The sequence below is a fragment of the Theropithecus gelada genome, chromosome 13 (assembly GCF_003255815.1).
Source record: "Theropithecus gelada isolate Dixy chromosome 13, Tgel_1.0, whole genome shotgun sequence".
Taxonomy (NCBI): domain Eukaryota; kingdom Metazoa; phylum Chordata; class Mammalia; order Primates; family Cercopithecidae; genus Theropithecus; species Theropithecus gelada.
In genome coordinates, this window is record NC_037681.1 from 70635234 (window position 1) to 70648567 (window position 13334).

The 13334-nt window shown below is 34.4% G+C and overlaps 1 protein-coding gene across 20 annotated transcripts in view; it reads right to left on the minus strand.

The window, feature by feature from the left end:
* Window positions 1-13334, minus strand: part of NRXN1 (neurexin 1) — a 1133364-nt gene that overhangs the window by 132379 nt on the left and 987651 nt on the right. For 12 of the 20 annotated variants that reach the window (XM_025353848.1, XM_025353841.1, XM_025353843.1 and 9 more), the window contains 2 exons: window positions 6795-6884; window positions 5111-5430 (listed from right to left, as the gene is read on the minus strand). In XM_025353848.1, the coding sequence (XP_025209633.1) occupies window positions 5111-5430; window positions 6795-6884 (410 nt within the window). The remainder of the gene's footprint in view (window positions 1-5110; window positions 5431-6794; window positions 6885-13334) is intronic. The other 8 variants (XM_025353854.1, XM_025353853.1, XM_025353851.1 and 5 more) reach the window with 1 other exon arrangement.

The following is a 13334-nucleotide window of genomic DNA, read 5'->3' on the forward strand; positions in this document are numbered from 1 at the left end:
TAAATTTTTTTTCTTTGAAGTCGCAAAATGTATTTTGTTAGTTCTAAATATTTTTCAAGGAAACGTGTATGAACTCTGCTTATATTTTTCAAACAAATAATATTCATTTTTCATGAGTACCTCCAAAGTCTCCAAGCAAGCAACAGAAGTATCCAATATATTCATATTCTTTTCTTGCATGAACATTAACTGGGTTCTTTTTCAGAAAACTCAACTGGGAATCAAATGCCACTGACTTTAATAGGATGTCTCATACGTGAAATGAATGTCTCTGACAATCTACCAATAATATTTCTTGAATTCTCAATAGTTCCTTTCCTTGAGTAGGTTTGCTAACTCCACCCTGAAAAAAAATGCCTAACTGAAACCATGGAACTCCTCCAATACATTTAACACATATTTACTGATTCCATCTCACTTTGTAATTTAATTTCTTCCCAAGAGTTGCAAACTATAGTCCCTCCAATCAAAAACCAGAATCTCTCAAAATTTTATCCTCTCTCTTTTCTCAAGACTTTTGAAACAAGATGAAAAGAAAATGAAAAACATTATGGATTCTAAACACCACGCAAGGATACTAGAAACAAATTTTGCTTCGAATACAAAGAATAGGACATAATATGTATTATTCTTATGCAGTATGATTTTCTTACAAAGGTAAGTTTTGGATATGCTATAAAAGCAGAGTACAATATCATTTATAAACCAAATAGGATACTTTTGAGAGTCAAAAATATACTATTAATAATTACACTGAATATCAGGCATGCACAGGTACTATCCAGGCCAACTGGGCTGCATGGCCACATGACGGAAAACAGAGGTGAAATCTGTGTTTTGGTAAATAACCATGAGAAGACTTAATTAAGAGCATCATCACTAGAATCAAAGAAATTTTAGAGCTGAGTACAACTCAAGAATTTCCTAGTTCAACCTACTTATTTTACAGAGGCAGCAAGGTCAAAGTACAATGATGTGACCCAAGTTGTCCAAGTCACAGGACAAGGTAGGTGGTTGTGTTGAAAGTGGAAACCAGGTCTCCTCATTCACCATGCTTTTTCATTATACTATAATCTCTCTACAGTATGTATGTATTCTCTACAGTATTTATGTAGCTTGTAAAGTATTCTCGAAGGAAAGAACAAAAAGATCATAAAATGTGCTATAAAGAACATTCCAGAAGTGATGTCACAAGCTTGATCTTAAAAGAAATAGCACAGCTCAATTTTCCTTTCTATGTGGACAGGCAAAGGAAGGAAATGTTGTCCTCTTCATGTTGGCTTACATGTACTCATCTCATAAGACATTGCAAGTTTAATTAGAAGAGGGAACATTTAGCAGCCAAAAAACTTGCATGATACTCATGCTGTGCACCAAGAAGTTCTCAGAACCTCCAAGAACTTTATAACACCAATAGTTTTTACAAATATTTGCTTTTCGAGATTAGCCTTCTGGAAAGTTTCATAAAATGAGGGGGCCTTATGGAAACATTTAAAAATTAAATATTCCAAGTAAAATGAATTTTATAAATTTTATGTAATTCACATAAAAAGTACTATCAATATTGTTATATTCACATTAAAATGAACCATTTGATCAGAAGTTTTGGTAAATGTTCCTATTATATCTTGATATAAATCACATCTTTCTAAAGTAAACATTGGGCTGAAAATTGATTATCATTCAAAGGAAAAGGCCGGGCGCGGTGGCTCGTATCTGTAATCCCAGCACTTTGGGAGGCCGAGAGGGCAGATCACGAGGTCAGGAAATCGAGACCATCCTGGCTAACACGGTGAAACCCTGTCTCTACTAAAAAAAAAAATACAAAAAAACTAGCCGGGCGAGGTGGCGGGCGCCTGCAGTCCCAGCTACTCGGGAGGCTGAGGCTGAGGCAGGAGAATGGTGTGAACCCGGGAGGCAGAGCTTGCAGTGAGCCGAGATCCGGCCACCGCCACTGCACTCCAGGCTGGGCGACAGAGCGAGACTCCAGTCTCAAAAAAAAAAAAAAAAAAAAAAAAGAAAAAAAAAAAAAAAAAAAAACTTCCCTTTTTTTTTTTTTTTTTTTTTTTTTTTATATTCTCTGAGTCTGTGAAAACGGAAATACATTTCTTCCTTATTACTACCCTTGCAGGATGGCTGAACAAACCTCATCTCATCTATTTGAAATGAATCCAATTTAATTCTGCCTGACCAAAAATCTGTTTCCATAGTTTTAAAACATGCAATCACCCCAAGGTACATGGCCATTGTAGCTTAAGTGGCTCAGTGTTATCACTGAGAAAAATGCACTTTGATTGAGAAAACAGTCCAGTGTGGCTTTTGAAAAATGAAATGACCCCTTCTGATACACAATTTAGTAAGAGAGTTGATAAAAGCAGGCAGATATGGCCACTATGGATAATATTTAAAGGAAGATGCTTCATCCAACCTGCAAAAATAGGACAAAGGTTACAGTTTCGAAATTAACATTAGAAATTTATCTCATATTTAAATTTCCTAGTTTAAATATTACTGTATTTAGAGGACAATTGAAATGTCAACTATGAATTATGGAAAAATTTCAACAAATTATTCTGTTACTCAAATATAAATAAATTGCTTTCTTCCTTAATGTTTTTCCCATACATACATGTGTTGTTACCTGTATTCATATATATATATATATATATATATATCACGACTTAAGAAACTTTTAAAAACTATTAGCCCAACTTTAAAATATCGTTGCTACAATTGAATACTTGTAACATATTAATTCAAATTCTTTAATTACTGTCATTGGTTTATTACAAAGCTAACAATTCTGAATATCTATTTTTAAATGAACCTAATAATCTTTTATTTAAGTCAATATCTCCTCAAATGAACCAAGTATTCACTAATTAATTAGATCATTTACATCTATAAACTGCTGCTGTCTTCAAACATGTAATAGCTTATAATAAAAGAGGCTCTTTTCATTGGCAATTAATGAGCAGTTAACTGTTTACCTTTTGCATCAATTAATATTATAAAATGCATAAATCTTTATTTCTGCATTTCTAGGTATTTAGCTTTCAAATGAAACAGCTATTTTGTACTTAAAAATAGTATTTCTTAATATATGTTACTAATTGACAAAATACATAAAACCAATGCTGATAATTTTTTTTCTTCTTTTGGGACACATCTGGTTCATATAGGAGATTTGGCAACTGTAATTTCATTAATGATAAAACAAGACTACTAAGAAAACTAACTGATTATTTCAAATTATATTCATAAAAGCATTCCTAACTCTGAATGTCCTCTTGTGAATTATTTTAGATAAAGAAAGTCTATCAATTTATTTGAGTTTCATTTTTTCTGTATCAGATTTACTTTAATAACTTGCTTATCAGTAAGTGAACCATAAATCTACAACAGTAACAAATCATTAATGAAATATTAGCAAAGAATGTTAAATGGAGCTATTGGGCAAGCATAAATCTTTCTAAAGTCACAAGTCTTTATCCAAGGAACTAAGTGTTATGATGTTATTGGCAACCTTATAAATCCTAACAAGAGAGAAAATCAACAAAAGGATCACACTGCAGGCAAATATTCCTACTAAAATGTATATTCCTTGAGGGCAGGGATTTTTGTTTGCTGTTACTAACATATCTTCATGCCTAGAAAAGTATCTGGGACATGTAGAGAGTGATCAATAAATATATATTTGTGAACATCCTATAAGACATCCCATTTTATTTTGTAGCCAAATGCAAATAAGAAAGGAAAAGAGAGAAAAATGAAAATAAGTGCACATGCAGGTGCAATATATCCAACACTACATTGAATTTGCAGAATTTGTATTTTTTGCCCATCCCTCTTCTAGGACATTTTCTCTTCCTGTATTCTGTTCCTCTCACCCTTTTCCATTCAAATTAAAAACCAGAGTCTATTTTCTTCATTTTCTGGGAAACATATGTTAATTCATATTTAGGGTGCTGATACAAACAGAATTTGCCTTCTATTATTTTCCTTCCAAATTGGATGCAGGTCTGTTTCAAATGCAAGAAGTAAAAGCAAATTTAAATATAATTATCATTCTTGCTTCTTCAGAATGCACTTTTCTGGAAAAGTGGGGATCGTATATTTGGAAAAGCTTTAAATGGCACCTACTGAATATACTCACTATCAGTAAAACAGAACAAAATGTAACAATTAATTTTGGACCAAGGATAATACACAATTCTGAAAAAAATAACAACTGGATATGTACAAAGGCTATAAATACTGACAGGAATCTAATGGCATTTGAACAGCATCTAACAGCATTTCAAATAAGGGTTTTTTTTTTCCTGTGTTCTTCACTGATGGAACAACAATATCCAAACCGGTGCCTGAAATGTAGTAGGCAATCAATAGTTATGTCTTGACTGAATTAACATACTTCCAAGTTGTGCAAATGCCACATTTAAAAATTATATTCTTCAAAAATTTTAGGCACAAGATTGAAATAAGCTAATTAAAATTCATTCTAGGTGAGGGCAAATAATCACATATACAAAATATCTTATCCCATATTTTGGGTTTGTGTGCTTAGATAAACCAATAGAATTTTCTTTTTAAATAAATAGTGAAAGAGTAGACCCATCATTCACCAAGAAAGCCACATGGCTATCAATTCAAAATTTTAAACTTCAAAATACAATGCAAGTATTGTACTATTGAAATATCTCTTTTAAGATTACATTTGCTTTGATTTTATTTTGAAGTGCTAAGCTTAAACAGACAAGGTTTTCAAATATTTCATTAACTTGTTCATTTAAACTAAAAAGTGAAAATCCTATGTAATCAGCAGACAATCCACTCAGCTTGGGCTAGAGGAGGGTTATGGAATCAAGACTATCATTTAGCATCTAACCAACCAAAACAAAATCTTTTGTAAAAGTCCACAAAACTCTAATGAACAACATATACACATTTCATATTCAAACGGAATGCATTATGTTAAGCTAGTCTCAGAGGAAGCTGTAGTGCCTGAGATCTGAAAAATGTTCCATTTTAGAAAAAACACACATGCAGAAAAGCCCACTATCATAAAAAATATAGGATGAAAATGAAGGAATAAAATCCACAGGCTCACCTGGCTAATGGGTTCTTTTGTCGGGGGCTTTCCTCTTCTGGCTGTGCTAGTAGCCAGGGTCGTGGTAGTCTCCATAATTGATGTGGACATCTCTGATTGCATGGCAGTGGCTGTCGACTCAGTTGTCATAGAGGAAGGCACTTCACCAACCAGTCTCACATTTCCCACTATGGCGATGTTGGCATCGTTTTCGGCTGCCATATTCAGAACTTTCAAGCCATTGTAGTAAAGCCCAGAGAGCTGGCCCTGGAAGGGCTGGCCCTGCTCTTTCCCGCCAATTATTATGGTTGCTTGGCTATTGAAGATTGTGAGCTGACGCCCTGTAAAAATAATATTACATACATGCAAAAATGTTGATTGTGAACTCTATATCTACAAAGGATGATAAAACAGATCTTTCATGGGGTGAATAATGAGAGCAATAAACTATAAGAGAGGCATTTGACTCATAATTCATTGCTTATAAATGAGGTGTCCATGAAATGCATAATTATTGGCAAATACTTGTAAATTCTCAACTTATTATAAATGTAGTGCTTTTGCTAAAAGACCAATCAAAGATATTTATTACAAATCAGTTTTTAGTGGATCCCTTTCCCCTTTTACATCAAGATCTTATATTGTTGGTGTCTTAAGTCTAAATTGTTAAATTTTAAAAATGTAAGATAACATTTCAAGTATTTGTCATTCTGAAATTACCACTGACAGAAACTAATACATAGCAGCTGAAATCTAATTTAAATTTTATGGTAAAAATTTCATAATTCACATAATGTCCACATATATCTATATTTTATTCTTTAGTGCTGTTTATTTTTTGAAGGCAATCATTCATTGTTATTTGAATTATTCTATTTTTCCGGCAATCACACTGAAAAGAAATGCATGGTTTACACTGAGCATGTCAGAGACAAAAAAATTCCAAAAATATTTTTTCTGATTGGCTTTCAGCAAGTCTATCAAAACAAAACAAAATGAAAAAAAAAAATAGCTTCAGATGTAAAAAGCGGCTTCAGGAATGATACACAAACCGATGGAGAAATTATGGCACATTTCCATCAAACAGCAATCCTTAACAACAGTCCCATTATCATCAAATTGAGTATCCAGTTTTAGCAGACTGCTCTCTGCTCATAAAAGCATGCACACAACTTTAAGTTCAGTTTTAATTAGGTCTTGTTCCCAAATCCTCTTAGAAGGTTGCAAACGTTAAAGGGACTTCATTATGACCGGCAATTCATATTGCCCACTATTTAAGATTCCTAGAGTTTAAACAAAGAGTTTTTTTTTTTTCAGGACCATAATAAAGATATCAGAACTACATATATTTTAGTTAATAATTTAGAGGCTGGAACATGTAATATAATCTATGAATGATTTATCATTTTGGGTTAATGCTTGCTGTGAGTACCCTCATAGATTGAGTTAGTGGATTATATTTAACAGTCCCTTTAACCTTAAGTTAACTGGGTAAGATTATTAAACAGCTGGTACGTCTAAAAATGTATAGAAATTATTATACAAGGTATGCAAATATTACTATCTACATTTTACTGTTTTAAAGTTGTTTTTAATTTAGTTTTACGGAAAATTTATTTTTTATGTTTATTAGTGTTACAATGAAGTACTACTTGGTTATGTTCAAATTATTTTTTTATTTGAAGTTTTAATCAATGTTTTTTACCTTTGTCGAGTAGCCATTCATCAACTACTCGACCAAGTCGATATGGAATTCGCTGTCTAGCAATCGCCAGGCGCTCGTTATCATTGTTTCCTTTAAAGTTTAAAGAGACATTTCATTGGTTAAAATCTGTAAGGTCAAAGGTTAAAAGTTAATACTTAAAGCTTGAGCTATACAGTTGCCACATGATTTTTTGAAATTTGGAATTTTAAAAAGTTCTACCTAGAACATTTCATGTTTCAGACTTGTCATTCATTCATTTATTTTATTTTAGCAAACAAAATTATTCCTATGTTAATTGAAAATTAGAAATCTGCATTTGAGCTAGGTTATTAAACTTATGTTATAGACAGACCCGAACAACCAATTTAAACAGCATATAATAGCTTTACAAAAAATGACCATTGACCTCAGGGTTTTGTCTTTTTGATGTTTCTTATTAACTAGTTAAACATGTTCAGGTGAAACAGGTTTAAGTTTTCAAAATACATTCAACCTCTTATTCCAGATTAATAATTTATGATCACCAAACTTAATACCATCTTTGGCACACTGAAGCATCTAAAATAGGCCTAGCATACTTTATTTCCTAGTCAGAAAACAGAAATTCTTATTCACCTCATTTAAGAAAACAACAAAGTCCAAATAGTTCTTGTGTATTTCATACAAATTGATTTATCAATCACTCGGACATCACAAGAGAATACATCTTGCATCATCCAGATATTTTATTATAGGAAAAGGCTTTGACAAAAGTGACTTTATTTGAGCGTCCTTGAGTTTCATTTAAAGCTTAACATGTTGAAGCAAATAACATTTGAAAAAATAATTAAATGTATGTTTTTATATAGTCAAATAACTGCTTTTTATTAAGTTATTCTTTAAAAGCATGACACCTTAAGGAACAAATGCAAGCCACAAACAGTGGCCGCTATTCATAGATCTAACCTAAGTGAGAGCCCTGCTTCTTTGCATAAAAAATTATCTGCTAGAAACACTGTTTAAATTGACCTTGAATGTTGCTGGCAAATAGATGAGTGTTTTCTTGATCTGTAAAGCACTTAGGAAGAATCTGAGATGCCATCTCAGTGCTGAATTCTGTATAATGCAAGAAGAGATTTTCTATTCCATTAGAATTAACTAACATGGAAATTTGAGCTAAGACATTTTGGCATTAGCTCAGATGAGGACTCAGAGGTGAAAGAAATGTTGAACACTAGTACTATCTACATAAAAAGACTGGAGCATTTTGTTAGAGAAGATAAACAAATAAATTTACATTTTATTTCTCTGATTTAGAATAATTTATAAGTGCTTTCTTTTGCTACTCTTATAATACATTATACTTACCACAATAAACCCAGCATAATACTGATTACACGCTTTTGGAGACACAGAAAAGAACTATCTTTTAGATCTCATCTGTTTGTCATCTGAATGTCTATATGACTGAATGTATTTCACACATTAATATTTAATTTAAAATGCAAATATCAAAGTCAAGGCAAATATAAAGTTTAATGAAAACATTAATATGTATTTTATATTTACATTACATAGATAAAATATGTAAAATAATATTTTATAATGTGGGAATACAGTTTTGTTAAACTAATGATTTTTTAAAAAGCACACGAATGGTACAAAATTCCAACCCTGTCTTCCATTTTTAAAAGTGTACACAATTTGTGTTCTCTTTTGTATGTTTGCATATATGCATATTTGGACATTTTTTAAAAAATGTAATACTAGTTACTTTAGGACAGTGTGATTATTGATCAATTACGTGTTTTTGGCTTATATGTGATTTTATATAATAAGCATGTTTGACATGTGTAATTTGAAAAGCAATCACAAAATATTTTTCAAAAACACATACCCTTTGCTCTATAGTCTTCTTTGTCACTCAACACTCATTCCAGCTCACACTAGCATAACACTTCTGACAACTTCATGATTAGGTGGTTCCTTATGTTTTTCATGCTAGAGTCTTCCAATCATCAGGAATGACCCACATTCTCTCAGACACCATCCAAATCTAGGTTGCAAATCCCTCTTGCCCAAGTACTACTACAGTCTATTGACAGACCTCTCTGCATCTTCTCTGCAATTAATCACACCCATTTTCCACATCTCAGTCAATATCGAATCACGCCACTTGTCTAGTATTAACCTTTTCATTTCTCTTAGGATAAAATCTCAGACCCTTAGTGAAGTTTATAAGTAATTCCACGATCTGGTCCCTTCCTACCTCTCTGTCCCCTCTCACAGCCATCACTGCCTCACTCTGCTCTTTTTATCCTTATGAGACTTCTTTCAATTCTTCCACAGTTTTTCTTTCTTCTCTCTGGGACTTTGCACATGTAGCTTTCTTTATGGGAAATACTCTCCCTTGCTCCCACCTCATCTCCATTTTTCATTAGCTAACCATTACTAATTAATGGAATCTTCTTGGCAGGAACATTGTTCCCCAGAAGGTATTTCCTGATGTCATCAGGTTAGATTAGGACACTTGACTATGTGTTTTGTAGCTCCTGAAACATGCCCTTTAGAAAGAAGCATTGAGCCTATGATTGCATACTTGATAGTTTGCCTTCCAACTCTGAATATCCCTCCATGAGGTCAAGTACTATGCTACTACGTGCAGTATTTATTATTTCTTCAGTGTTTACTTGCACAATACCTATCACATACACTCCTATGAAATATCTGTAGAATGAAGTAGTCAAGAAAATATCGTTTTTAGTTCTGGTGGCTTCTGTTGTATTATTAACACATTCTTACAACCCAACAACATTAAAAAGAAAAAGAAAGTAAATACTAGTGTCCAGAAAATAAACCATTTGTAGCTAAGCCTCCCTTTGCACTTTCCAAAGGAAACATCATATCCTTCACTTATAATTTTATTTTTCAATGAATTGTCACTGATTTGAACATCTCTACAATCAGTTCATTATTTGTTTAACAATAAATTCCCCGTGTCACAAAATTGGTAAACATAGTTATTATTAGTAAGGAAAGGTTGGGGAAAAAAGTTCTAAATAAGACAGGTGGAGAAAAACCAAAGTTTTATAGATTATTTTAATGACTTTTAAAAAGATCACATAAACACATGAATACATTCACACATACATACATACAATTTGTCCTCAGACATTTGACTAGTATTAATAGAATAACTGTGTGATTGATAGAGTATGACAGTATGATGTAAGTCAACAGAAGCTTTTGAAGATTCTTGCTGAGACTCAGCTAAAGCAAGAACATACACACTGAATTCGCAATGATTAAAGAGGTCACCTAACAACAACAATAAAACAATGTAGAAAATACAGTAGGCAGTAGACACAAGTATGAAAATATGTGATAATATATAAGAAAGGTAGCCACACAAGGGGATCATATCTTCCTACTATCCCAGAATATCAGATGCCTACTAATTTAGTGAGCACTGTTTTACACTGAAGAACTTTTTAATTACAGGACAGACTTTATTCTTGTATGGGTAATGAATGGAAAATCAGATGGTGCTTATTCAATTCAATATAGGCCTACTTTATTCTCTAAATTCTTTGTTCTCCTACTAGAATAAAAAACTAGTGACTTTTCTGCGGCAAAATTACATGTAGATACATTGTGATATGGTTTGGCTGTGTCTTCACCCAAATCTCATCTTGGATTATTGCTCGCATAATCCCTAAATGTGGCAGGAGGGACCCAGTAGGACATAATTGAATTATGGGGGTGCGTTTTTTCAATGCTGTTCTCATGACAGTAAATAAGTCTCACGAGACCTGATGGTTTTATAAAAGGCAGTTCCCCTGCAGATGTTCTCTTGCCTGCCACCATGTAATACATGCCTTTGCTCCTCCTTCAACTTCCGCCACGATTGTGAGGCCTCCCAGCCATGTGGAATTGTGAGTCCATTCAACCTGCTTTTCTTTATAAATTACCCAGTCTTGGGTATTTCTTCACAGCAGTATGAAAATAGACTAATACAGTAAATTAGTACTGGTATAGTGGAGTACTGCTATTAAGATACCTGAAAATGTGGGAGTGACTTTGGAACTGGGTAACAGGCAGAGAATGTAACACTTTGGAGGGCTCAGATGAAGACAGGAAGATGTGGGATAATTTGGAGCTTCCTAGAGACTTGTTGAATGATTTTGACCACAAAGTCTAGCCTGAGGTGGTCTCAGATGGAGATGAGGAACTTATTGGGATGTGGAGCAAAGGAAACTATTGCTACATTTTAACAAAGAGACTGGCAGCATTTTGTCCCTGCGTTAGAGATCTGTGGAACTTTGAACTTGAGAGATGATTTAGAGTATCTGGTGAAAGAAACTTCTAAGCAGCAAAGTGTTCAAGATTTGACTTGTGTGCTCTTAAAAGCATTTAGTTTTACTCATTTATAAAGATATGGTTTGGAACTGGAACTTAAGTTTAAAATGGAAGCAGAGCATAAAAGTTCAGAAAATTTTCAGCCTGACGATGCAATAGAAAAGAAAAACCCTTGTCTGAGGAGAAACTCAAGCCAGCTGAAGAAATTTGCATAGGTAATGAGGACCCATAGGTTAATTGCCAAGACAATGAGGAAAATGTCTCCACAACATGTCAGAGATCTTTACAACAGCACTTCCCATCACAAATGTGGAGGCCTAGGAGGAAAAAATGTTTTTGTGGGCTGAGCCCAGGGCCTTGCTGTTTGCGCAGTCTCGGGAATCAGTGTTTTGCATCCTAGCGGTGGCTAAAAGGGCCAATGTACAGCTCAGGTCGTTGCTTCAGAGGGTGCAAGCCCCAAGCCTTGGTGGCTTATGTGTAATGTTGAGCCTGTGGGTGCACAGAAGTCAAGTACTGAGGTTTGGAAACCTCTACTTAGATTTCAGAGGATGTATGAAAACGCCCAAATGTCCAGGCAGAAGTGTGCTGCAGGGAGAGAGCCCTCATAGAGAACCTCTGCTAGGGCAGTGCAGAAAGAAAATGTGGGTGGGAGTCCCCACACAGAGTCTCCACTGGGGCACTACCTAGTGGATCTGTGAGAAGAGGACCACTGTCCTCCAGATCCCAGAATGGTAAATCCACTGACAGTTTGCACCATGCACCTGGTAAAGCCACAGACACTTAACATCAGCCCATGAAAACAGCCAGGAGTGGAGGCTGTACCCTGCAAAGCCACAGAGACAGAGCAGCCCAAGACCATGGGAACCTACCTATTGTATTAGCTTGACCTGAATGTAAAACATGGAGTCAAAGGAGATCATTTTGGAGCTTTAAGATTTGTCTGCCCCACTGGATTTCGGATTTGCATGGGGCCTGCAGATCCTTCATTTTGGCCAAATTCTCCCATTTGGAACAAGTATATTTACCCAATGCCTGTACCCCCACTGAATCTAGGAAGTAACCAACTTGCTTTTGATTTTATAGGCTCATAGGCAGAAAGGACTTGCCTTGTCTCAGATGAGACTTTGGACTGTGGATTTTTGAGTTAATGCTAAAATGAGTTAAAACTTTGGGGAACTGCTGGGAAGGCATAATTGATTTTAAAATGTGAGGGCATGAGATTTGGGAGGGGCTGGGTGGGGGGAATTATATGGTTTGGCTGTGTCCCCACCCAAATCTCATCTTGAATTCTAGCTCCCATAATCCCCATGTGTCATGGGAGACACCCAGTGGGAGAACTGAATCATGGGGCCAAGTTTTTCTCATGTTGTTCTCATGATAGTGAATAAGTCTCTTGAGACCTGATGGTTTTATAAAAGCAGTTCCCCTGCACATGCTTTCTTGCCTGCCACCATGTAAGATGTGCCTTTTCTCCTCCTTTGTCTTTCTGACATGAATGTGAGGCCTCCCTGGCCATGTGTAACTGTGAATCCATCAAACCTCTTTTTCTTTATAAATCACCCAGTCTCCGGTATTTCTTCATAGCAGTATGAAAATGGAAACATTGTTTACCAAATGAAGACACATCTAAATAAAGTACAGTGACAATGTCTTTTTAATAGATGACTCTCCAAATCCTTCCACTATTAGGTATAAAATAGTTCAGAATGTTTAGATTCTCCAGGACTAGGCCTATATTTTTCCTTTACCTCATGATTTTCATAAAAATGTTGCATACTAAAAGTGGTAATGGAAGTATATTATTTTAAATAATTTCTCAAGATGTATTTCTTTACAAATTCATGATATTTACTTGTAAAATATCGTTCAGTAGCTTTGCATGATTTTGTTGATTATATCTAATACTGTACACAGTTCAATATACATCTAGAGCTTACATGCAATATAAAGGATATAAACCATTTGATGAGGAAAGGTCAAAGGCAAAAATAATTTCCAATGACCTTTTATTTTCTTTGGAAAGCTTCAGAACCTACTATCAAATATGCTGGGATGTAGAAGCATTACATAGAGAGTTTGTGAATGGTCAGTGTAAGTGGGCTTAAGCTGATAGGTGAGATGAAAAACAAGTGGAATGTCCCTGAAAATTCAAATCAAAACAAAGTTGAATCTTTCGAAGAAGACATTTTACCTTCAAGTATT